Source organism: Notolepis coatsorum, assembly GCF_963971535.1.
Source record: "Notolepis coatsorum genome assembly, chromosome: 14".
Classification (NCBI taxonomy): Eukaryota; Metazoa; Chordata; class Actinopteri; order Aulopiformes; family Paralepididae; genus Notolepis; species Notolepis coatsorum.
The window spans coordinates 72,181,383-72,207,385 of record NC_140178.1 but is presented as its reverse complement, the minus strand read 5'-3'; the positions used below and the strand labels follow the sequence as shown (position 1 = coordinate 72,207,385).

The window sequence follows — 26,003 nt, the reverse complement described above, 5'->3', positions numbered from 1 at the left end:
CAGGGCTTTTATGTGAATCATAGCCGCCTCACAACTGCGGAGAAAATCAACGAAGCTTCTGAGCTCGAGGCTGTCTTTGTGTCCGATCTTGGGCCACTCGTTGAGCTTCTCTCTATAGGACTGTGCGATAGTGAATGGGTTTCCATATCTCTCGTTCAAAAGCTTCCACGCTGCAACATAAGCGTTCTCTGTGCCGAGTAGGAAATAGCCATCGATCGCCTTTCTTGCATCTCCGTTTACATACTTGCGGAGATAGTAGATCTTTTCATTTTCCTTGATGTTCTTCTGATCTATCAGAGTTTGAAATGATAGTTTCCAGTCACTGTATAGTAATGGATCACATTTGAATACTACAGGTTCGGGAATGGGGATTCTGTTTGAACTCACTGCGTCAGCTAGGATCCTGACGAGCTCTGAAGTACTTTCACCCAGGAGGGGGGCTACAGTTCTTGGTGCAGAGAGCACATACGGGGAAGGAGGAGTTGTAGGAGCAGGTATTTGGTTGATTGCTCTCCTCTCGCTATCCACTTCGATGCTTAGCTTCTCTTCTTCTTCTTCTTCTTCTTCTTCTTCTTCTTCTTCTTCTTCTTCTTCTTCTTCTTCTTCTTCTTCTTCTTCTTCTTCTTCTTCTTCTTCTTCTTCTTCTTCTTCTTCTTCTTCTTCTTCTTCTTCTTCTTCTTCTTCTTCTTCTTCTGTAGTCGCCACTTGGTCGTACACTTGGATTCTTGCTTGGGCTGCATTTAGACTTTTCATATCCTCCAGGTGCTGTACCCTTATTTTCCTTTCATCCAGGGTTCTTTGGAGGGCTGTATGCTGCGATACCAATTGAGCTTTGATTGTAGCTTCCTCTTCCTCCATCTGCATTCTTCTTTTTAACTCATCTTCCTCTTGCTGCCTTCTTCTTTTCAACTCATCTTTCTCTCTCTCCAAGCGACGCTGGACAGCTGCTGCTTCTTGTTCAGCTATCTGTATTTTAGCTTCGTCTTCCAGCTGCTGTATTTCTCGATGTTCTTGGTGTTGCTCTTTTGTTAGCTTGAGAACAGCTTGGCCTGCAGCGACGTCGGCAGCAGCATCTTGGCGTCTTGCTGTGGACCCTTTCGAACGTACGGAGGTCTTCTTTGAGTTAGAGAAGTAAGAGTTGTTACTTCCTGTGTATAGAGTACTGTCTTCAGGATAGTCATCTTCATCTTCAGGTGTTCCACACAGTCGGCTTGAGGCTCTTTTGAAGATGATCTGGGATGTTTGTGAGCACAGATCGACTCTCCTACGGGTTTCCTGATCTGGGGTGTCAACTTGTCGTAGTTCTTCATATGTCTCAGCTTGCGATAGTATCTCCTTGGCGTTTCTCACATTTGATTTCCATGTCTTGTATATGACTTGGAACTTTCGTTGGAGTCCTATCATTTTCTTCTCTTGCATCCCTCTGCCCTTCTCTGTCAGAGTTATGATTCTTCCACTTTTTCTTGTATTCCTTTCAGCGGTGTCGCCGTCTTTACACGTTTCGGGCTGCTCTTGGGACTCTTCTGTGCTTCTAGGTTCCTCTTCAACCTGTTCGATGATCTGTTCCTTTGGAGCTATTGTGTCATCTTCTTGTTCTAGCTCAGTAATCTCTCCTTTACGTGACATGTTGAAGACTATGTGTAAATGTCGAGTTAATATGCAAGACTAATAAGTGTATAAGCCTTAGGGCCTGACAGCGCGGGGACTGAGAGTGCTGGGGCTGACGTTCTGCAGATGGATACTATTGACTTTAGCTCCCAAATGCAAAATGCGCATGCGCGTCTTCCGGGTTGGCAAACACCATGCGACCCATTCATCTCAGTTGGGTGGTTTGTTTACATCTGTATATTTAACACATGCCTGTGTTTTCCTCGTCTTTAAGGTAAACTGCTTAAACGTAAACCGTATGTTGTGGTCGTCATGGTAGCTACAGGAGTTTGTCTGGCTAGTTAGATACATTTAGGAGGCAATGTTAATGCATGATAGTTAGTAGGCTAACTGCGCTAGCATGCTAGTTGTGTCACCGCGTTTCTGTGTGTGTGGCATTGATTGATTGATTGATTGATTGATTGATTGATTGATTGATTGATTGAAAACTTTATTAACAGATTGCAGAATGGGTACAGTACAGTACAGCTCAATACATACAATTGTTAAGGGGATGCAGACCAGAGAAAGACTTTCGTCTTGTTTACATCAGGGTCCCCCATTTTCAATTCATCATAACATATATGACATACACCATACGGATAGACAGTGCACAGTGTGGTGGGTCTGTATCTGTAACATTTCCTAGCTACACCAAAAACTATTTAAGGAAAGATCTCCAACTCCCTATTCTTTGATTATTAGAGCGCCCTCTAGCACCAGTAAGAGTGGTAATGTAAAAGTGGGATGTCATGATGTAAAGCAGTGGTCACCAACCTTTTTAAGCCCAAGATCACTTTATTTTTTTTGGTGAAGGCAAGATCTACCTATTGAAGCGTTGAGAGAAAAAGACAGCCAAGATTGTACTTTAAACTAAATTACTTTTATTTGCCTGTATTCTAATTACATGCAATGCTTTGGTCCAACATTAAAACGTCAAAGTAGAACTATTATGTACTTTCTCAGTCAGTGCTAAGTGCAGTCATCTTATGCAGCATCACTTTTCACATCAAAACAAAAGTAGAACTGTAATGTGGACTTTCTCATATTATTAACATTGACAAACATATTTACAATTAGCATTTTATAAAGTAGAACTGTAATGTGTACTTTCTCAGTCAGTGCTAAGTGCAGCATCACTTTTCACATCAAAACAAAAGTAGAACTGTAATGTGTACTTTCTCAGACAGTGCTAAGTGCAGTCAGTGCTAAGTGCAGTCAGTGCTAAGTGCAGCATCATTTTCACATCAAAACAAAAGTAGAACTGTATGTGTACTTTCTCAGTCAGTGCTAAGTGCAGCATCACTTTTCACATCAAAAAAAAAGTAGTACTGTAATGTGGACTCTCAGGGTAAGATAATAAAAAAAAAAAAAAAAAAAAGGGGGTTTTTTCTTAAAAATTTTCATGGAAAGATCTACAGGGACAGTCTCAAAGATCGACCAGTCGATCAAGATCGACGGGTTGGTGACCACTGATAAATCATGAATAGGAGTGAGTGAGTGAGGCTCAAGACTGAAAGGCCACCAATTCACACTATGCAGAGTAAGTGTAGGATATCCCAAGATATTACATTGTCCCCTATTGGATCTCCCAGCGATGACCGATATCATATTATGGATTTAGTCTTCCTGGGTGTAAAGCACATCTCACCTAGACTCTGATCAGTCTTAAATTCTCTAATATTATGGGGGGAAATGCAGATATTGCATGATTTCCAATTGCGATATCAATGTGAATTGATATAATAGAGAGAGAGAGAGAGAGAGAGAGAGAGAGAGAGAGAGAGAGAGAGAGAGAGAGATTTTTTGATTTTAGAAAAACATTTATTTACATATTTCTCATTACAATGTACAATGTGTATGTCAATACAATTAAAACAACTAACTACACATTATATCGGGCAACATATGTCCCCATCACACTTAAAACCACATGAGATCTCACAATAAAAAAAATGCTAAAATACACCTGTCCGTCTGCAACACAACAAAAAAACATTGAAGCTCCACCCAAACAAAAAAAGTATCCATACTTCCATTCAACACATAATATGTCATCAAGAACAACATATGAGCAACCCAAAAAGGTCCCGTCAGTCCATTTGTGTCAGTTTTTATATCCAGCTCATGAAAAAAAAGATCCCCTTCATCAGGACCTTCCGTTCCACCGAAATAATCCTGCAACAGGTATTGTTCCCAGACGCTCCGCGCTTCAGTCCAATCGTCCAGACAGACCCTGTTGTGACAGGCCGTTCTCAGCCCCAATAAAGAAGCCACTTCCTCTGACCCGGCTACATTCACAACATCTTTCAGTGTCATTGTCCCAACTGCTTGCAGACACTGTCCAAGCCCAGGTCTACTCCCTTCCTGAATGTCCAGCCGGGCTCCACACATCAGAAGCTCCATTATCATGGTAACATTATATTATCCAGTTTTCTGAGCTTCTGCACAATCTTTCTCAGTCTAAAAACTTCCTGGGAAGTGTACCCCCCATTGTTCTTCGACCTCATTTGAGTCCTTGCTGAAAAAATCTCCAAATCTTCAAAAAAATCTTCCACTTTGACACAAATTCACAATTTTTCCGTTGTGAATCAGACACTTGAGAAGCATTTTGGAACTCATCTTCCTCAACACTTGAGATGTCATCCCCCCATTGTTTTTCAATCTCACCCCATTGTTTTTCAACTTCATCCTCGTCCATGCTGGACTGAGAGGAACCTGTGTCTTCTACACCCTCCTGACTCTCTTTGACCAAACTTGTCACTCCTTCCTTATCCTGAGAGCCCACCCCTCCATCACTTCCCACCACGCCATCCACTGTCTGACTGTGTACATTGTCCACCACATTCAAATGTTCCCCTATTACTTCACTTGTCATATTTTTTTGATTCCTTTTTTTACCCTGACGCGGTGTTGGGCTTGGGGGGACAAAAAAACCTCTGCTCTCCCCTGTTACCTCGCCACTTGTTGAAGGGGGGGCAGCATCTCTGATTCCCACCTCCTTACCTACACAACCACTGGTCGAGGGGGGAACAGCGTCTCCCACCCCTCCCTCCTCTGTACCTGCACCACCCGCACCACCCCCTGTTACCCCACAGTCGCCACTAGTTGAGGGGGGGGCAGCTTCCCTCACTCCTCCCTCCTCTGTACCAAGGCTCTGCTTCGTACCTGCTACACCGGTTCTGTGGCCCTGCAGCTGGATACTATCTGCTGCGCTACTGTCGGTCTGCAAAGGGACTCTATTTACATTGCTGGCGGTCTGCAGCGGGACTCTGTTGTCGTCACTGCTCTCTGCTCTGCGCTGCAACACTCTTCCCTCCTCTGTACCACTACCTGCGCTGATCCCAGCCCCGCGCTCCTCCTGGGGCTGAGGCGGAGGTCGCCTTGCCCCTCTCCCCGCACAATCTCGGGAGATATGACCCAGTTCCCCGCATCCGAAACACTTCCCCGAATTACCAGAACTCACAAAAACCACATAATCAAACTCATCAACCTTTATCTTAAAACCAACTCAAGCTCCTCTCCGCTGTTGTTTAGAATCATTAAAACCGCCTGTGTGAGACAACATGCTTTAAAAGCGGAGATTTACATCCCGACGACATTTTTCTTATAGGGGAAATTATCCTCCCATGTCGTGCTAGTTGACTTCTCAATAGTTCGTCACTGATGAACGGGGGAACGTTGGAAATAAAGACATTTCTGCCTGGTGTGGAGAGCGGCTCTACAGAAAGAAAAGCCCCATCAACACTTATCCCCGATTGAACCAGTGTGTGCACCTTGTCCAATGAGTCAAGAAAAATCACTACTCCTTGATTCATTCTCGCAGGTGATTTAATGCTTTTATGTCCAACAATACTTCCAACTGCCAAACTGCAGTCCTCTACTGACACATTAGGAACAGATATCTTGATACCATGCTTTCTACCAATTTTGGAAAAGTCCATATTGGCGTCTGACGTCATCCAGCAGCACAGCCTGGCCGATGCGGCCAAACAAACAAAACACTCCCACTTAACCCTATACACACCAAAACACACAGCAAGCCAACACTACACTTATAATACAATATCCCATAAACAAATTAACAAAATAGACAGATAAAGATAGAAAAAAACTCACTACACCTCCAATCTCCAACCTCTCCAATATCTCCAATCTCATTCCCAGCATGCACTGAGAGAGAGAGAGAGAGAGAGAGAGAGAGAGAGAGAGAGAGAGAGAGAGAGAGAGAGAGAGAGAGAGAGAGAGAGAGAGAGAGAGAGAGAGAGAGAGAGAGAGAGAGAGATCTGTAAAAAGGTATTCCCATAACCTATGGGTAACCGAGAATACCTTGAGGTACCAGGAATACCATGCCTAGGTATTCTTGGTTACCTAAATAGGTATTCACGGTAACTTTAGATATTGATATGTATTCCGGTGACTTGTGAAAAGGAGAGGTTACCAGGAATACCATTACCATATAGGTATTCACGGTAACTTATATGTATTCCGGTAATTAATTAATTGAAGCTAACACATCATGGAGGCCCAGGCCGTTAGCTACAAGCTAACAACACATCATGGAGGCCGAGGCCGTTAGCTACAAGCTACACACACACACTCCCCCTACATGTGACCCTCCCCTACATGTGACCCCCCCCCTACATGTGACCCCCCCCTACATGTGACCCCCCCCCTACATGTGCCCCCCCTACATGTGACCCCCCCTACATGTGCCCCCCCCCCCCCCCCCTACATGTGACCCCCCCTACATGTGACCCCCCCTACATGTGCCCCCCCCCCTACATGTGACCCCCCCCCTCCCAGCTCCTGTATCTTGTCTCATCAGGGCAGAGAAAGTGCTGACGAGACAAAACAGAGCAGAGCTGATTGAGATCAATGAAGATACACTGTGTTATCTCACACACACACATTCTGTACACACACACACATACTGTACACACATACTGTACACACATACTGTACACACACACATACTGTACACACATACTGTACACACACATACTGTACTAACATACTGTACACACATACTGTACACACACATACTGTACACACATACTGTACACACACTGTACACACATACTGTACACACACATACTGTACACACACATACTGTACACACACACATACTGTACACACATACTGTACACATACACATACATGCATACTGTACACACAAATATTGTACAAACGCATACAGTGTACACCCACCCACCCACACACACATACAGTACACACACACACTAGGGGCATGGTGACCAGGAATACCTGTTTTTTCCAAAATTCAGTTCAAATGCCATCTTGGAATAACAAAACAACGATTGTGTGCAGACAATTGAAAATGTTGGGTTCCTTTCCACTTTCTTGAATATAGAAAAAATTAAAATACTTGTTCTAGAACTGTATTTTTTGCACTTGTTTGTTAAGTTACTGGGAATACCCTTTCCTTGTTTTTGCTCATTTTAACAGACAAAACACAACACATTCTAGTAATTCTGGTTTACACCTAACCCTTATTATTGCTGTTATGATTTCCAAAAATAAAATCTCACCAATCTTTAGTAAAATAGGAGATTTAAGTGTTTATCTGGAATTGTGAGGATAGGTATTCGCGGTAACCTGGGATCAATATGTGAAACGTAATTATCTCCTAAAATAATTGGCCACAAAAGACGAAACTCATTTTGGTTGTTCATTGGGGTGCCAAGATCATGCCCAAAACATATCATGCATCTGCCATGAAAATTAAGCCTTTTATGTTATGTATAACGTCCTGGGTTATATGGCTTAGAAATGGGGCAGGTTACCGGGAATACATGCGTTACCCATAGAGAGAGAGAGAGAGAGAGAGAGAGAGAGAGAGAGAGAGAGAGAGAGAGAGAGAGAGAGAGAGAGAGAGAGAGAGAGAGAGAGAGAGAGAGAGAGAGACTTGAACGAGACTATTTGATGTTGAGAAGACGGACAACCTTCTTTCTCCAGGGCTGTGTTTGTGTGAGCTGTGTGTGTCTCTCTTCGGTGAAGATGGCAGCACCAGAGCCGGCTAGCCTGGACGGTCTACAGGTGCTGCACCAAAGTGACGACTACATTGTGGTGAACAAGCACTGGGACGTCCGCATCGACAGCAAGATGTGGTACGAGAAGCTCACCGTGCAGGCACAGCTTAAACACCACTTCCCCCTGCTAGCTGACCCCAACACCTACTATGGATTCAGGTGAGAGAGAGAGGGAGGGAGTATTTTTATTTTATTTAAATTTTAAATTTTTTATTTAACCTTTATTTACCCAGGCAATCAATTAAGAACAAATTCGTATATACAAAAGCAGCCTGATCCAAAGGCAAATGTGTTTTAAGGTGGGGGGGGGGGGGGGGGGGGTGTAATAAAAAGGTGAGGGGGCCTAGGGGGAGGAGAGAAGAGAGAGGCTATGCGTGCGATTGGGAGGCACTCCGCCGGTGCAACAGTCGGTTATGATTGGTTGCAGATTTTGTTTAAAAGCAGTGAGGCAGTGAGTGTTTTGTAATGTGTTCCAGTCAGATGCAGCAGCAATCGGAAGGTGTGTGTGTTGGGGTGGTGGCGGCGGTGGGTGGGTGTGTGTGTCTTAAGTGTCTTATTCAGTCATCTGTAAGCTTAACTCTTTAAATGCCATGCCTGGTTTCCATTTTACCGCTTGAATGCCACCATCCGCGCCAATGTTAACGTTAATATCGCCTAATCTATGTTTTAAATTATGGCTATGTGTCTAATCTGCCCATCGCATTATCAAAGACTATGTTCCAGACAGTGCTGTGAAGGCAGATTGTTTTTTTATCGCGTCGTTGCCGTTTCAGAGCAGTTAGAAAAGCCCCCGTTTTGATATAAAAAACAACTCATTCTGGAGCATTCTATGAAAATCGTCTTTTAGTGGAATATTCCACAACGTTGATATTCGTCGGCCTTTTTATGAATCGTTTTCAAATAAACACTAGATGATCAATATTATACGTGCACGCACGCACATTACGGCCGCGCGCGGACAATCGCCTTGTTGATTTCCTCTCGGACTTTTACAGTGAAACGAAAGAAGAGATTTCACAAAACAGCTTATAACTTCATCAAAATTACTCTGATTATCCTACCACTGATAACATAGAGTCCTTACCTGACATCAGATGGTATCAACTGGTATATTCCAATTCCTGATCACCATTCGAAAAATCGATACGTGTATGGATCCAACGCGACACAGTGGTTCTCCATGATCCGCGGAGATCTGAGGCTCCAGAATGAACTCTAGTAACCCCGGCTGGATCAGTGAACTGGAAAATGTGGAGTACCGGATTTTTTTCCCCATTCATTTTCATTGAGTCCATTCCAAAATCACTTATGTCATCTGGGAGACGACAGGGGGCGCTTTTTTTCCACAGTGATCACCGGCGCAGCTCGGCAATACTCGGGTAGGCTCGGGTGATGCAATAATTTTTCAGATCGCAAAAAAAAAAAAAAAAAAAAATTCCGAGAAATCTCGTGAGTGGCTAGCAACCACCTATAAAAAAACACGAGAAATCTCGTGAGTGGCACTGAAAGAGTTAAAGGACTCTCTTGCTCCTACGGTTGTACCAGAGCATTATTCATCTCCTACGGTTGTACCAGAGCATTATTCATCTACTACTGTTGTACCAGAGCGTTATTCATCTACTACTGTTGTACCAGAGCATTATTCATCTCCTACTGTTGTACCAGAACATTATTCATCTACTACTGTTATACCAGATCATTATTAATCTACTACTGTTGTACCAGAGCATTATTAATCTCCTCCTATTGATGTACAGAGCATTATTTATTATTACTGTTAGTAACAGGGCCAAACTCACGCGCGTAACCAGCACCTCTAACAATATGGCCATTGCACGCATTGCAACCTCAATAGAACAGGACATAAAACTCCCACTCAATCACTACTTCACCCTACTGCCCTCCGGGCTAAGATACAGAACACTGGGGTAGAGAAGGGCTCGCTTTGTGAAAAGCCTGATCGCTGCAGACAGAAGGCCTCGCTGAACAGGACTGAGTGTGTCCTGCTGTCTGTTATTGTATGTTGTTACTGTGTGCTGTTGTATGTATTGTTTGATATGATGTTGTTTTTACTGTTGTTGTTTGATTTTTATATATTTATATTTGTTTAAACATTGTTTAAGCCACCAACATTTACAAATGATATGTACTTGAAAGTTATCCATTAGGAACACAGAACGGAATACCAAGGACGACAGACATCAAAATAAAGTGACAGACAGACAACCCCCCCCCTCTGCAAAAAAAAGATTATATACATAAAAATAAGGAAATTCATTTTAAAAAGTGAATACAGTGATTCATAGGTCAACCAACTCTGGTATTGATTTGAGATGTCGTGCTCATACCGAGCCTCTTGCATTGGCAGGTGCATCAAGGGAGATAATTTAAAGGGGAGGAAGGAGTGGAGAATGTACCACAGATAGTATGTGGGTAAATATCAGTCTGGGACTACAGGGACTGTTGTCTGATGAGTACACAGTGATATGAAAAGGAATCCCCCCTGGCACAATAAAGTCTATGTCTATTCTGTCTCTAAATATATGAGACTCGTGTGTGTTTGGGTGAGTGGTGGCGGAGGGGGAGTTTAGTAGCTAGTGGAGAGCCCAAGTGTCTCATTCTGTCTATAAATACATGAGATTCAGTCTGTGTGTGTGAGAGAGATCGGGTGGCAACAAACACTGCAGTACTGCAGTAATGGGAAGACCACTGCAGTGTTGGGCACAATACCACCATAATCCTTGATGTTTGACTCTAATTTATTTAAAATTTAATTTTGATTTTTTTAGTTAAGTTGTTGAGTTAAGTGGAACCTTTTATAATCCCCTTGGAGAAAACCGTCCTAACTATTTAGGAGCAGTGGGCAGCCACACAGTGTGGCGCCCGGGGACCAACTCTAATTGTAATGCCAGCACCTTGGTCAAGGGCCATGGCAGGAAACCTAGCATGCATGTATTTTGGTGTGGTGGTTAACATGACTAGCAGGTTAGCATTACCAGTGATACAGAGGTGTGAGACATTATCATACAACCAAAGGATTTGTGTTGACTTTATTCATAAAAATAGATAGTATACCCAGCAACCCTTTTTGATTTGAATGTGACGCATACTGTAGAATCACTCTACTGATGTAACAGATCCATCACTCTGCTGCTGTAACAGATCCATCACTCTGCTGTTGTAACAGATCCATGTCTCGGCTGCTGTAACAGATCCTTCACTCCGCTGTTACAGATTCACCACTCTGCTGCTGTAACAGATCCATCACTCTGCTGCTGTAACAGATCCTTCACTCTGCTGTAACAGATCCATCACTCTGCTGCTGTAACAGATCCATCACTCTGCTGCTGTAACAGATCCATCACTCTGCTGCTGTAACAGATCCATCACTCTGCTGCTGTAACAGATCCATCACTCTGCTGCTGTAACAGATCCATGTCTCTGCTGCTGTAACAGATCCATGTCTCTGCTGCTGTAACAGATCCATGTCTCTGCTGCTGTAACAGATCCATGTCTCTGCTGCTGTAACAGATCCACCACTCTGCTGCTGTAACAGATCCACGTCTCTGCTGCTGTAACAGATCCATGTCTCTGCTGCTGTAACAGATCCATCACTCTGCTGTAACAGATCCATCACTCTGCTGCTGTATACGGCACAGTGGTGTAGTGGTTAACACTGTCGCCTCACAGCAAGGTCCAGGGTTCATGGTACCCAGGTGGGGGATCTCCCAGGCCTTTCTGTGTGGAGTTTGCATGTTCTCCCTGTGCTCACAAGGGTTTCCCCCCGATAAGATAAACCCAATGGAAAAACATGCACAACAACAGATCGCTAACGCTGTGGTGTCCTTGACGAATACGGACAGGAGCACTTGGATTGGTCCCCGGGCGCGGCTCACGTTGACGCCCTATCTGTTCCCGGCTGCCCATGGGGGGAAGGACGACGGGATGGGTTAGGCGCAGAGACTCAATCGCATCGGTGACTGAGAAAAAGACAATGCATGTGTGTGTGTGTGTGTATCCCGGTGTGTGTGTGCCGCTCCAATTGCATGTCCAGTTTGTTGCATGCCGAATAAAGACCCCCTAAAGAGGTCCTGCATTATTATATAGGGTTGGGTACCATTCACATTTGAACCGATACCAGTACCTGTGAACCGGTACCCAACGGTACCTTTTTTCTGTACTTTAGTCTCTAAAAATGTTATCGACTCTACTCTATCTCAGTTGTAAAAAATTAGTTCAAACTTCAAATGATTTATTATCATTATTATTTATTTAGAACAATTTGTTAATATATATATATATATATATATATATATATATATATATATATATATATATATATATATATATATATATATATATATATATATATATATATATATATTGCAGTGAGCGTTGTCTGCATCTAGCTTTGTAAATTGTAACCACACTTGCGACCGTTTTCGCCTTGCCATTGCCCCGACTGCTTTGTTGTTGTTGAAGCAAGTAAAATCCCTCGTTTCTGATTATTGATTACCAATAGCCGCGTTAGCCTCAGTAGCCACATTCGCTGATCGGGTGGATGGCTATCATAACAAGGTCTGATCAGCATGTAATTTACGTGAAAAAGATCTTACCGTGGGCCAGTTGGATCCCCCAAAGGATATCCCAGTTATCGATCGCCATCTGGTAGATCGATATGTCCATTGGCTGATGATATTATTCCTTTACTGCACACTGAAATCCACGTCCCAAAACGTATTCCGTGTAACAGGCTATAGGCATCGCTTCATGTTAGCAGAAAACTACATTGGAGATCCAGAAAAAACAAGACAACTTCTGCCACAGGGAACACTGCATTATCGAGATAGCGCCCCTAAGAGGATCTGGCCGGTAATGCACTTTTTCGAATTCAAAGAGTAGGGTACTTCTGCAGTGCTGCTCGGTGACATTGAGTAGGTTATTAAAATGGAATAAATAAAAAAAAACCTTGCCACGGACATGTCCGTGGTTGGTCCTCAACCGTTGGATTCGAAACACGGACATCTCCGTGGCTGGGCGCCATTGTGTTAACATGGATAAAACATAAAGTATGCATATAATAAAAATAATATGATGAAAATTAAATAAATATCATATTCTCAAAATAAACTGACGGGCCAGAAATGATTGCTGGCGGGCCAATTTCGGCACGCGGGCCGCCTATTGCCGACCCCTGCCGTAGATTGACCTATCTCCAACCTGCCCTCTTTTCTCTTTCCTCCAATCACAACTGTCGCTTTCCTCCAGAGTTTGAGATGGGTCAATACAAACCAGACATGCAGTGGAAAATATGCCAGACGAGACGTTATTAACTCTTTCACTGCGACAATACAGAATGTTAACCCTTTCACTGCCACACGACAAAGACGGTTAACCGTCTGTAGTGTGGTAGTGAAAGGGCTAATGTGCTATTGTATCAGTTTGGGAAATGTATTTGTGACGGGCCTGTTTGATATTGTGATGGACCTGTTTGATATTGTGGTGCGCCTGTTTGATATTGTGGTGGGCCTGTTTGATATTGTGATGGGCCTGTTTGATATTGTGGTGGGCCTGTTTGATATTGTGATGGGCCTGTTTGATATTGTGGTGGGCCTGTTTGATATTGTGATGGACCCGTTTGATATTGTGGTGGGCCTGTTTGATATTGTGATGGGCCTGTTTGATATTGTGGTGCGCCTGTTTGATATTGTGATGGGCCTGTTTGATATTGTGGTGGGCCTGTTTGATATTGTGGTGGGCCTGTTTGATATTGTGATGGGCCTGTTTGATATTGTGGTGGGCCTGTTTGATATTGTGATGGGCCTGTTTGATATTGTGGTGGGCCTGTTTGATATTGTGGTGGGCCTGTTTGATATTGTGGTGGGAAACACTGCACACTGCACACAGTCCAAACAACCAACCGACCAGCTGCCTTCGTCTTCACCCACAATGATGGCAAAGATTCCTGGTGGGAGTGATTCCGTGTGCTTGATTGATATTGTTGTATGTTAATAGTTTGGTCTTTTGAATGATATTTCTGGCTACCTATACATATGAAACCGCTATAATAGTAGTAATAATAATAATATGTATTATTGTTGTTGTCATTCTATCCTTCAGGTGCGTGGCTGGATGGAGCAGGAGACAGGACTCTGGACTTCTCCATTGGAAAGAACTCCTCGGAGGGCAAGACACACATGATGTGTATAGAAGGAGCTGAGGGTATTTGAACCTATCACTGCTGTGTGTGTGTGTGTGTGTGTGTGTGTGTGTGTGTGTGTGTGTGTGTGTGTGTGTGTGTGTGTGTGTGTGTGTGTGTGTGTGTGTGTGTGTGTGTGTATGTATGTGCGTGCGCGAGAGAGTTAAGTGATCCGCACACGGCGGGCGATTTGTCAGGCGACCGATTTTTTAAGCGAGGCGACCGACAGAATTCTCCATTGTTATGAATGAGACAGCCCACACGGCAGGAGATTTTGAAGCGACGGTAAGGTCTCGCTAAAAATCACCTCGATCCTATTTTTTGAGGCGACGGCAGGCGACACAGCAAGGACAATGAGGAAATAACATGACTTCTACAGTAGAAGTAGTACAGAAGTTCTACTGGTGTATCATTTGTACACCATTAATTTATCAATATATTCATTGATCAATAACCTACGTATTATTACCATGCTACTTATGTTAATTATTATTAACAGGAACAATTTAAATAATTAACGTTAGTTGGAGAAGCTATAGTGGCCGCTTGTCATTAACTAATAAATGAACAATGCGCCACGATGCACCTACTAGTGTTTTTATACTCGGGTAACAAAAGAAGTCGTGGATGTTGACAGAGTTTAATGTCCAGGCTGCAGCTGATGTAGTTTGTAAGGTTTATTGTCCAAAGAAAATGATGGTTGAGAACAGAACAGTTTGCGTCTTCAGTGAAAAAACATTCTCTCTCAGCAGGTGCATAACAATACTTGTCCAATCGGTGCCTAGTGAACGTATTGTAGCGATCAGTCATGCAGTAATGTCAGGAAGAATGAGGAGAGGTTGTATTCGTATGGTGGTTTAATTTCAGCTCAATATGGGTTTTACAGGTTAATACTCCCTCGTAATGCACAACACAGCTACCTGCTAATATATATACGCTTGCTTCACGACAACCTAACGTCCGGTCCCGGCGGTCCGTCCTCCTATATCTCCCGGGGGGAAACACCCACAGCTAAACAGAGCGACACATAGCTTATTATACCTGAACGGTCGCCTCTGGTGTGGGGTGCTAAGCGATTGTCGTTGAGCGACAGGCGATCGCATCGCCAGGCGACGTCGGTCGCTCGCCGTGTGCGGACCACTTTAGAGGTGCACAGATCAGCCTTTTGTCATCCCGACTAGCCTGCCATTGCTAATAACTAGACTGTATGTAGCAAAGTTAAACCTGCACCCATGCATACAAAATGCATTCTAGTCTACCTTTTTCCAAATCCTTTCTGCCTCTGTAGATCTACAACAGTAATGTGTCTACCCAAGTAATGTATTATACAACGGCATGCAAATTTCTCGATTCTGATTGGCTGAAACAGTCCATTTACACGTATTTATTGGGAACAATCCACGGTCCTGGGCCCAGGACCCGCCCACAACCGAATCACATATCACTCCGCCGGCTCACTCCGGGAGAAAACAAGATGGCGGACAATAATCTTTAATAAATGGATATGTTGATAGCATCATAACGACTAAATATGAAGCGATTCTGTCAAGGCGAATGTCTTAGTCCTTTAAACAATGTTGGATGATGTAATTGATGGGTCATGAGTCATTTTAGAACAAAAGAAAAATCGCGGATTGATTGATTGATTATTTGCATTATTTTAAATTTCTACTTCCTTCCCACTGACTGCAGTGTTCACTCTCACACTGTCCGACGCTGGCGTACCCACAAACACACACACACACACACACACACACACACACACACACACACACACACACACACACACACACACACACACACACACACACACACACACACACACACACACACACACACACACACACACACACACACACACACACACACACACACACACACACTCCTGTCTGCAACAGCGGGGGAGTCAGACTGAGAGAGAAGCAGCGCTGTTTTAAGTGAGCATGGTCTATTGAATTGATTGATTGGTTGATTGCTAATTTTATTACTGTATGCCTGGTTTCCAACTGGTTAAGTTTAGGCTAAAAAAAATAAATAAAAAAAATAGGGCGAAGAAAACTTTTTTTTCTTATAGGGCAAAGAAAACTTTTTAATTTGTTTTACCTACTTTCTATAGAAGCATCTAAGAATGAAGTTCTATAGAAAGAAGGTCTGCATCCCCTTAACAATTGTGTGTATTGAGCCGTACTGTATTGTACCCATTCTGCATCTGGTAATACAATTTTCAATCAATCAATCAATCAATCATTCCAATAACCACTAACTTCATAATTAAAAACTAAAGAAAAGTTGGATGTGTTAGTTGGTTGGATGTCTTAGTTGAAAGGCAGTTGGATGTGTTAGTTGGTTCGATGTCTTAGTTGAAAGGCAGTTGGATGTGTTAGTTGGTTGGATGCCTTAGTTGAAAGGCAGTTGGATGTGTTAGTTTGCCAATAACACACAGTTGGATGTGTTAGTTGGTTGGATGCACTTCAAGCTGCTTCCACATGGAGGCAACTTCTCTCAATCATTCCAATAATACACAGTTGGATTTGTTAGTTGGTTGGATGCACTTCAAGCTGCTTCCACATGGAGGCAACTTGTCTTTTTTGTAGTTGTGGGAACGACTTTTTCTGGCGGATGGTTTTTTCAATAAATCTTCGATTAATGTGTGTTTATTGTATAGCAATAAGGTTGGATGAATGTGGCAGTTGTATAAAAGCATTACACCACTTGCAGTCGTGATTTGTGAACAATAAACCATGCCTAGGGGGGTCTAACGACCACCCCTAGGCATGGTTTATTGTTCACAAACCACTCCTGCGCGTGATGTAATGCTTAATTATATCATGTATTTAACCATGTCATGGTTCTTCAGGTCATCTCATACATCGTGTGTGTGTGTGTGTGTGTGTGTGTGTGTGTGTGTGTGTGTGTGTGTGTGTGTGTGTGTGTGTGTGTGTGTGTGTTTGTGTTTATGTGGTGAGAGATTGTATCATATGTCAATAAGAGGCCTTTCGTGTAATGTTTACAATGCCCATTTATCTACCATGTTGGAAGAAAAAACAGTTGCTATGTGTTGATATATGAGAAATATGTCAACAGAAGTTTTATATTTGTGTCTTATTACTGGATCTTGTAAACAAGTCACAGTAGAATAGTAACATTGTGCTTTTCCAGTGTTTTACCTATTCTACCACTGCACAAACATTAGAAAGTGGTTACCAATGGTTACATAATGCCATGTTGGAAGAAAGAGAACTATACAAACATTCCATGCAAGGCCTATTAACAGGTTCAGCGCCAGAGGTCGCTGTGGGCGTATGGCCGTGTGTGCCAGCGCTGTAATGAATGGCGATACATGCCGATGTTTGCAGTGCTAAAACTATATTAAATATTATAGCTATGGATCTAATAATATAGTCGATTGTCATTGAGTTTCTTCCGGTCAAGATGCAAAAAACGGGGGCGGCTAAGTGGCACAGTGGGCAAGGCGCTCGCCACTAACGCAGGAGACGCTGGGTTCGAGCCCAGCTCTCGGCGTTGCTACCAGCTTGGCTGGTCGTTCATACTAACACAATTGGCAGTGTTAGGGGTGGGAAAGCTGGTGGGTGGGGATTGGACGTTGTGGACGGCGACTCCTACAGGTCGGTTGGTGCGCCTGTACAGCAGAATCAGGAAGCATCGGGGGCAGAGTGAGCCTCCCATGCGTTACTCCTCGCCACTGAGAGATCGCGCTGTACAGGTGAAAAGATGCGACAGCTGCCTCCTCGTGTACCGGAGGGGACACGTGATGCAAGGCTTGGTCCTCACTGCAGCCGACCAGTGGGAGGCATAGTCTAGCAACGTTCGAGACAGGGGAGGGGAGAATTGAAGGGTGAATTGGCGAGGCGAAATTGGGATGGGAGAAAAATAGAAAAAAATAAGGAGAAAAAGTGGATCAAGATGCAAGAAACAGATACTTTTTTCATCCATACATTCCCGTTTTATACCGTGGTGAATATGAGTATAGTTTTAGAGTAATTCTGTGTAATCCCAGGAAACACAGCTAAACAGCGTTTTAGTGCATTTCATTAGGAATCGTGCCATTCCTTGCTTGGATCAACAATCAATCTGAAATCGACGCTAGATTATCAGTATTATGTTTCATCATGCATGCATGAAAGGGGGGGGGTTTCTATGCTTCGATCGTCACCAACGGAATATGTTACACAGTACATTACAGACACACGCTCCGGTTTTAGTGAGTTTTTCCTTACCTTCGCGTGGGGTATGTCTGGGAGTGCTTGCATTCTTTCATTTATTTGAATTCATCTAAAAATGTTTGGACCTTATGGTGTTCTTGTTCTGTTCTTGACTTATTGTTTTGTTTTCTTCTTGACTTGTTTAAAGAAGACCTGTACGGCCCATGGGGACATTAACGTGTTTTGTCGGGCCCTATAAATACATTTTATTTGATTTGATTTGATCGTGGGGAAGGAATTATCGGATCAACGCAAGATTGATAGCATATAGCCCTTACCTTGTCTAGTATGATGTACTGCAAAAATAATATTCCAATTATCTGATCGCCATTCCAAGTATTGATGTCGGTCATGTTGCCAAGATAATCCACCAAAACACATGAACCGGCGGTGCTTGAGTCTCCCCAATCCATGTGTTATAAACGCTTGTCCTGCCCGAGAAGGAAAACCCGGACTTCTTAGATCGACACACAGCCCAAGCCACAGGGTTTAGGCGTTAGGCAGCGGTATTGGACGTTTGCGATCTCAGACCCATTCCCAATGATAACATCAGGCTGGATGGATGGATTATGAATGGAAATATCGAATAAAAGAAATAATGATAAAAACCCGACTTTTCCCGGGTTTGGCGCCCAACGTTCGGCGAGTTAACCCGACTTGTGTCGGGTCTGGCGTCCAATGTGTTAAAGGGAGATGTTCTCCCCCCTCTCTCTCTGGTTCCGCTCTTCTCAGGCTGTGATAATTGATTGATTGATTGATTGAACATTTTATTAACAGATTGTAGAATTGCAGCCTCCCGTATGTGCTCTTTTAGAGTGGTTTTGAAGGTGGGTAGGGATTCACATTCTTTTACGGCTGTGGGTAGGGCGTTCCACATTGTTGTGGCATAATTGCGAAACGTGTTTAGTCCCTTGTTTGAGCCGAATCTGGGTTGAACATGATTTGTGGAACTCCCTCTGGTGTTGTGGTCGTGGTATTCACTGACCTTTGGGAAGTATTTCAACATGTACATGGGTACCTTAGTGGTGTAGTGTATCTTGTAGACCAGGCCCATTGCAAGTTGCTGTACTTTGTCATCTACTCTAAGCCATCCTAGGTTGTCAAAATGGGCAGGGGTGAGGTGGGTTTTAGGAGTAAGGTCAAGCGGTAGTGTGACCAGTTTGTTTTGTGATGTTTGTAATCTTGTTTTTAGTGCCTTTGAGGTGCTTTGGTACCATGAGGTGCAAGCATAGTCGTAGTACCCTTGAATGAGTGCTCCTGCCAGAGTCTTCAGGGTATTCTTGTTTACCAGAGAGGAGATCCGGTACAAGAATCTTGTTCGTTGGTTGACTTTTTTTGACTACATTGGTTGCCATTTTGTCACAGGAAAGATTTGCCTCTAGGATGGAACCTAGGTATTTAATTTCATCTTTCCTTGTGACAATATTGTCACCCACTGTAACAGAAGCCATTGGCCTTGCTGAGTTTGTTATTTGATCCAAAGAGAATGGATTCTGTTTTACCCAGGTGTAATGATAGTTTATCAGCGAGCCAGGTGTAGATTCTGCCGAGTTCAGAGCTGAGGGCTTTTTCAACCTGCAACTTGTTCCTGTCAGAGACAGCGTGGGGCTGAGTCGTCCGCGAACAGGAACACGTTGCAGTCACAAGCTGATGACATGTCATCTCTCCTATTAAAGGGAGATGTTCCTCCCCTCTCTCTCTCTCTCTGGTCCTCTCTTCTCAGGCTGAGACCCCAAGCCTCTATAAAGGAGATGTTCTCCCCTCTCTCTCTCTCTCTTTCGTCCTCTTCTCAGGCTGTGAGAACCCCACACCTCTATTAAAGGGAGATGTTCTCCCCCCCCCCCCCCTTCTGGTTCCTCTCTTCTCAGGCTGTGAACCCCAAGCCTCTATTAAAGGAGATGTTTCCCCTCTTCTCTCTCTCTCTCTCTCTCTCTCTCTCTCTCTCTCTTCTCTCTCTCTCTCTCTCTCTCTCTCTCTCCTCTCTCTCTCTCTCTCTCTCTCTCTCTCGTTCCTCTCTTTCAGGTGTTAGAACCCAAGCCTCTATTAAGGGAGCTGTTCTCCTCCTCTCTCTCTCTCGTTCCTCTCTTCTCAGGCTGTGAGAACCCACGCCTCTATTCAAGGAGATGTTTTCCCCCCCTCTCTCTCTCTCTGGTTCCTTCTTCTCAGGCTGTGAGACCCCAAGCCTCTATTAAAGGGAGATGTTCTCCCCCCTCTCTCTCTGGTTCCTCTCTTCTCAGGCTGTGAGAACCCCAAACCTCTATTAAAGGGAGATGTTTCCCTCTCTCTCTCTCTCTTCTCTCTCTTCTCTCTCTCTCTCTCTCTCTCTCTCTCTCTCTCTCTCTCTCTCTCTCTCTCCTCTCTCTCCTCTCTCTCTCTCTCTCTCTCTCTCTCTCTCGTTCCTCTCTTTTCAGGCTGTTAGAACCCCAAGCCTCTATTAAAGGGAGATGTTCTCCCTCCTCTCTCTCTCTCTCTCTCTCTCTCTCGTTCCTCTCTTCTCAGGCTGTGAGAACCCCACGCCTCTATTCAAGGGAGATGTCCCCCCCCCCCCTCTCTCTCTGGTTCCTTTCTTCTCAGGCTGTGAACCCCAAGCCTCTATTAAAGGAGATGTTCTCCCCCTCTCTCTCTCTGGTTCCTCTCTTCTCAGGCTGTGAGAACCCCAAACTTTGCCAGACACAGCTGACCGTGTTGGAATATGGAACATATGATGGGGACCCCGTCACCAAAGTGATTCTGCAGCCACTCACTGGTAACTACAGTCATCTAAGATAAGATAAGATATTCATTATCGTATACACAAGATACAGGTGAGGGTCCGTACCCTATCTGGCATAATATACGTCATTAGGGGTGGGAATCACCAGAGGCTTCACGATACGATACTATCACGATACTTGAGTCACGATACGATAGTATTGCTGCAATACTAAATATATTGCGATATGCTGAGTATTGCGATATTAATATTGCGATATTAATATTGCGATATATTGCGATTTATTACCTTTTTTCAACTGCAAAGTAAAACTTTGTCAACATGTTTTATCTAATAAAATAAAGTTCAGTCTGTTCATCTCACTTCAATAATTTTTATTGCAGAACATGGTATTTTCTCAAGCAGACAGATGTAAACACTAGGGGTGGAACGGTTCACAAAATCGACGGTTCGGTTCGTATCGATAGGTTATGACTATAACCAAGTTCTGTTAGTTAGGGGCGATGCTTGGCATCACTACTGCACTATCTCGCGTACGTGCACGCGTACTGAATAAACCACAAATGTACCTCTAATACCAGTATTAGTCTGACCACACCCCTCATCAGCTTACCTTCATAAGCAGGTGTGTGGTCACCTGCTCTCCTCCTTCCCAAGCGTTCACCACAAGGTGAGGACAAGGGCTGCAGCGGCCGTCTGATGCCAAGCATCGCCCCTAACTAACAGAACTTGGTTATAGTCATAACCTATCGTTCTGTATCGTTAGTGGCTTAGCTTGGCATCACTACTGCACAAGGGAGGCCAAGCGGAGCCACTTGGCTGACAAATACACCCCGCTGACAGCCCCCCAAAACCATCAGAACAGGGAGGGCCGAGCCCCCCCGACCCCCCCTAATGGAGGGTATCCCCCCTATTAGAGGCTTCACGGGAAGGCGACGGACCCGACCGTGCGAAGAGGCACTCAAGCAACTTAACGCACAGGGTGAGCAGACCGTGGCCTGACCCCACGACTACACACACGCACAACCCGCATGCCACCCGGGAACGAACGGAGGAACAACCTCGTTACTGCCCCCAGAATCACGGGGCCAAGGGCAAACCCAACCCCGTGGCAAGGCCGTAGCAGCGGAGCGCGAAGGAAGACCCAGACCCACCAAAAGGACTGGACTCCCTGGAATGGGGGCCCGGAGAAGTCCATGATGCCAGCATCAAGACCCCACCAGGTGGGCACGTAGTGCCCCGCCCCCCACATCGCCAGCGTATTCGGACAAAGGCCCCTCAGTTACTGCACCTGGTATTCCCAGGCGGAATCCCATCCAAGTACTAACCAGGCCAGAACCTGCTTAGCTTCCGAGATCGGACGAGATCGGGCGTGTTCAGGTTGGTATGGCCGTAAGCCGAGCGGGCCCCGTCCCCCCAATAGTACACCGCCTGGCACACTGACCCTGCAGAACAGGCAGTCAGCATGGCCGTAAGCACACAAAAAGGTTAACCAACGGAAGCAGGCAGCGCACCGGGGAAAAACCAGGCAACAGGCTGTTAACCCTAGCCTGGAGACTGCGGACGAGACAGGCGCCAGAGGGGACAGCTGAACACAGCCGCCCCGGCGGAAGGAGCGTAAGCTGGCGGTGTTGCATGACCAAGCCTCCATTTAAAAACCCCCACCCAGAGGGGTCGAGGCAGAGAAGGCTGACACGATTGGCAGACGTCATGAACGTGCAGGGGCACCCTCAAACGGTGAACCCGGGAGTTGACACTGCTCCAACACACCAGGGAATCAACCACCTCGGTGTTACCCAATGCGGTGGTTGTTCCTATAACCCCTCAAGAAAAAACTCCAAAACACACCTGCGGGCATACACCGGCTATACCGCAGTACAAGTGTTTCAGTTTCCAAAAAGGGTTAACCCAGGCCTACGGGTCGCAAACATCACTTCGGACCGGGCCTGGCGGTACGGGAAGCACAGGGTCACCAGAGGAGGTCAAAAAACCACCCCCACAGGCCCCTCTTCACCATGCGTGAGAGAGGAGCGAAAAATAATGGAGAACCAGCCCCTAAGCACACCGTACCTGGTATTCCCCGGCGGTCTCCCAACCAAGTACTAACCAGGACCAACCTGTGTAGCGGCCGAGATCCGACGAGATCGAGCGCGTACAGAATGGCATGGCTGTAAGCCATGACGACAGTGCTGAGTAAAAACATACCCAACCAGGGTCTCCATAGCGCTTAACCCTGTGACACCCAGACCGACCCGGCATTTTTCCCCCTGAAAAAAGCCCAAGTCCCTCAGGGTACCAGAACAGCAGATCTGCATCCCCGGCGGACAACGGGTTCAACTGATCTGGACCAGCGTGCCAGAACCAGTCCCGTGCCCTAACCACGCCGACATGCCTACTCCAGGAGAAGGGCAGATATGCGTGTTGATCTTAACATGAAAAGAAGGCGCCACCCAGACGTTCGGACGAACCGCGCCTGGTGGCCCACCCCAAGGGCGTGAGACCCCACTACATATGTTCAGATCCATCCCGTCATCATCCCCCAGACATGAACGAGAATCCGTCGACAACCCACCCAGGTCATGGGATGTGGTCGTCGGAAGAGGAAAAACCCCCATCTCAGTTGCTTTATAAAAACGCTGTTTCAACCACAAGCAACCAAGGCGTGCCAGTCAATCGCCTGTTTACAGCGAGCTAGCACTATACGTGCGTCGGGACACACCCCCATCAATGAACAGGCTATTTAGACCTGTCATTGAATCCCCAAGGCGCCCAGGGGAACGACAAGAGGGGTGTGACACTCCCTAACTCCAACACTTCTGGAATAGAAAGAAGGAAGCATCAACAGTATGTATCCCAGTCTACACAGCCGGGGTAAAAAATGTTCACATTTTTACATCCCACCACCCTCCCATAGGAAGAGACGGGGATCCCCAGAGAGACTTCCCACGCGAGCTGTACAGATTGAAAAGAATATATTGCACCTTGAGCCATGTAAAAAACTGGTTTTAGGGCCTCCGGGGAAGAGGCACTGAACCCATACACACTCAATAAACGAAGTGAATCGAATATACATACAATAGAAAAGGACCCTTCTAGAGGGTCCACTCACTTTGACAATCTGAGGAGGAAGGCTCTGTACTCTGATGGAGGCTTCCTCACATGGAAGAAGGAGTCCGAACTCACAGAAGGCCTGAATAGGCGCTTGGTGAGGAGGAGCCCTGACCACCCCCCCTGAAAACAGATCCATCACATGGACCTGAACAGCACACGGAAGTCCTACCAACAGAGACGCGCACGGTGACGTACTCTATGGCGGGGGAATTCCTGCGGTGCACACGCCCAATATACCAGGCCGTGGGACCAGGAACTCCCTCCCCCCCCCCCCCCCCCCCCCCCGTAACGTGCCGAACCGCCACGTGACGGGAACCTTGAAGGACAGGGGGTGTACCCCTGACCGACAGAACAATGGGGAGAGGAAAGGTTACCAGTTCACCCCTTTACGACCCCACACCCATGATACGACGTAACGACAAAAAGAGAATATGACACAGTCATAGTCAGCTCTATGAAGCGTTTCACAGCTCCACACAGCGCATGAGCTAACCTGCCATCTGATTTTTACTAAGGAAAAACACAGAATAGAGAGGGCTCTAAGAACCCCGGTCCAACATACACATGTGCTTCTGTGGCCAGTACAACCCAGTTGTAGGTCACATGACACACACAACCCATCATCACCTACAAAAAATGGCAAAAAAAAAACACTCAACAGAGGAACGCCGTTTTTTTCACAATGAGAGAATACATCATTCTTGATTAGTATCGACCACAGGCCTTGCTAAGCACACATGACAGCAACCAAACCAATTTCCCTTTAGGAAATAAGTTTCTCCAGCAGATTTAGCACAACCTCAGCAATCAAGCTAAGAGTTACATCGTATCCCTACCACACAAAAGACACAATTAATGCACAACATGTCTGATAGGAGGTGATAAAGTCCCCAGGGAACCGGGGGGGAAAACACAATCCTCCTATTTTACCCTCAATACGGCCAGTTAAAACAGGAAAACCTGTTAATGTGTGAACACACTGTTCATTGTCATTACAGTCTGAGAAAGAATATTCTTTTACTCACTTGTCACCAAGCATAGCTTCATAGGTTAGTTACCTTAGTTGTGAGTACACGGTCGTGTTACTCACACAACAACCAGATCATTACATCCCGTTTGCACGGAGAAGCTAACTGCCAGTGACAAAAACAGCTCACACACAACCCGCAACGTATCCTAAATGCATTGCAGCAACACACGTTTTGGGAAAAAAAAAAAAACACCGTTATTCACAATACATTTAGCAAAGTAAAACCAGAAGACGTGTTATGAGGTCTGGCCAACCCCGTACCTACCCGGAACGCAGATCAGCGAAGTGCAGTCACAAGACACCGTAGAACACAGCCGTCCTGTGTTGTTCGATCCGGGCAGCGTCGCCGCTCCAACCAGTCGCTACAGTCCTCTTTGTTGACGCAATCCCCGTCCAGGCTCAGGGCAGGGTCGACGAACATCCCCTGTCAAGGATGACGTCGTGGTCAAGAGTGTAAAACATGTTAAGATCAAAGCACGTTCAACAGAATAGCATCAAGCTAACGGCTGCTCCAACCGTTCGGGTGCTATTGCTTCTGCTCGCGAGACGCCAATCTAACGACGCACGCGATCAGAAGCGAGCTCCCGGCGGCGCGCGAGAAGCTAAGCTACCCCGCGCCAGGCCATGGCCATAGCAGCAAGCTAACGTCACCTAGCGACCACGACATGCTAGCCCCGCAGCTAACAGCCGACTGGCTAATAGTAGGCCTTAAGCAGGCCATGCAGCGATCCAGCAGGCTAACGCAGCAGTTAACAGCTGACCGGCTAACCGTAAGCTATGAACATGTAAACAATGACATAACACTCACCCAGACAGGCCGCCGTTCTGAACCTCTCCTCACTTTTTAAGAGAAAAGAGAAAACAAGATGTCCACACCGCTTCACAACGGTGACATTACCACATCCGACGGATCAGCACAGTACCAACTGGCCTGTGTAGCTGACATTGAACATGAATCTGCCGCTATCGCACATTACATGCACATATCCCCTCGTGAAGGAATACTCTCATTTGGATATGAAAGATG

General features: G+C 45.3%; 1 protein-coding gene across 1 annotated transcript in view; it reads left to right on the top strand.

Annotated features, from left to right (window-relative positions):
• Positions 1–1,804: 1,804 nt before the first annotated feature.
• Positions 1,805–26,003, top strand: part of LOC311240569 (RNA pseudouridylate synthase domain-containing protein 1-like) — a gene marked incomplete at its 3' end in the record, with an annotated part of 38,843 nt that continues 14,644 nt past the window's right edge. Inside the window, 6 exon segments of the mRNA XM_084329145.1 lie at positions 1,805–1,882; positions 7,669–7,859; positions 8,181–8,199; positions 13,821–13,845; positions 13,848–13,922; positions 20,767–20,868. Of these exon segments, the coding sequence (XP_084185271.1) occupies positions 7,669–7,859; positions 8,181–8,199; positions 13,821–13,845; positions 13,848–13,922; positions 20,767–20,868 (412 nt within the window). The 5' untranslated portion in view covers positions 1,805–1,882.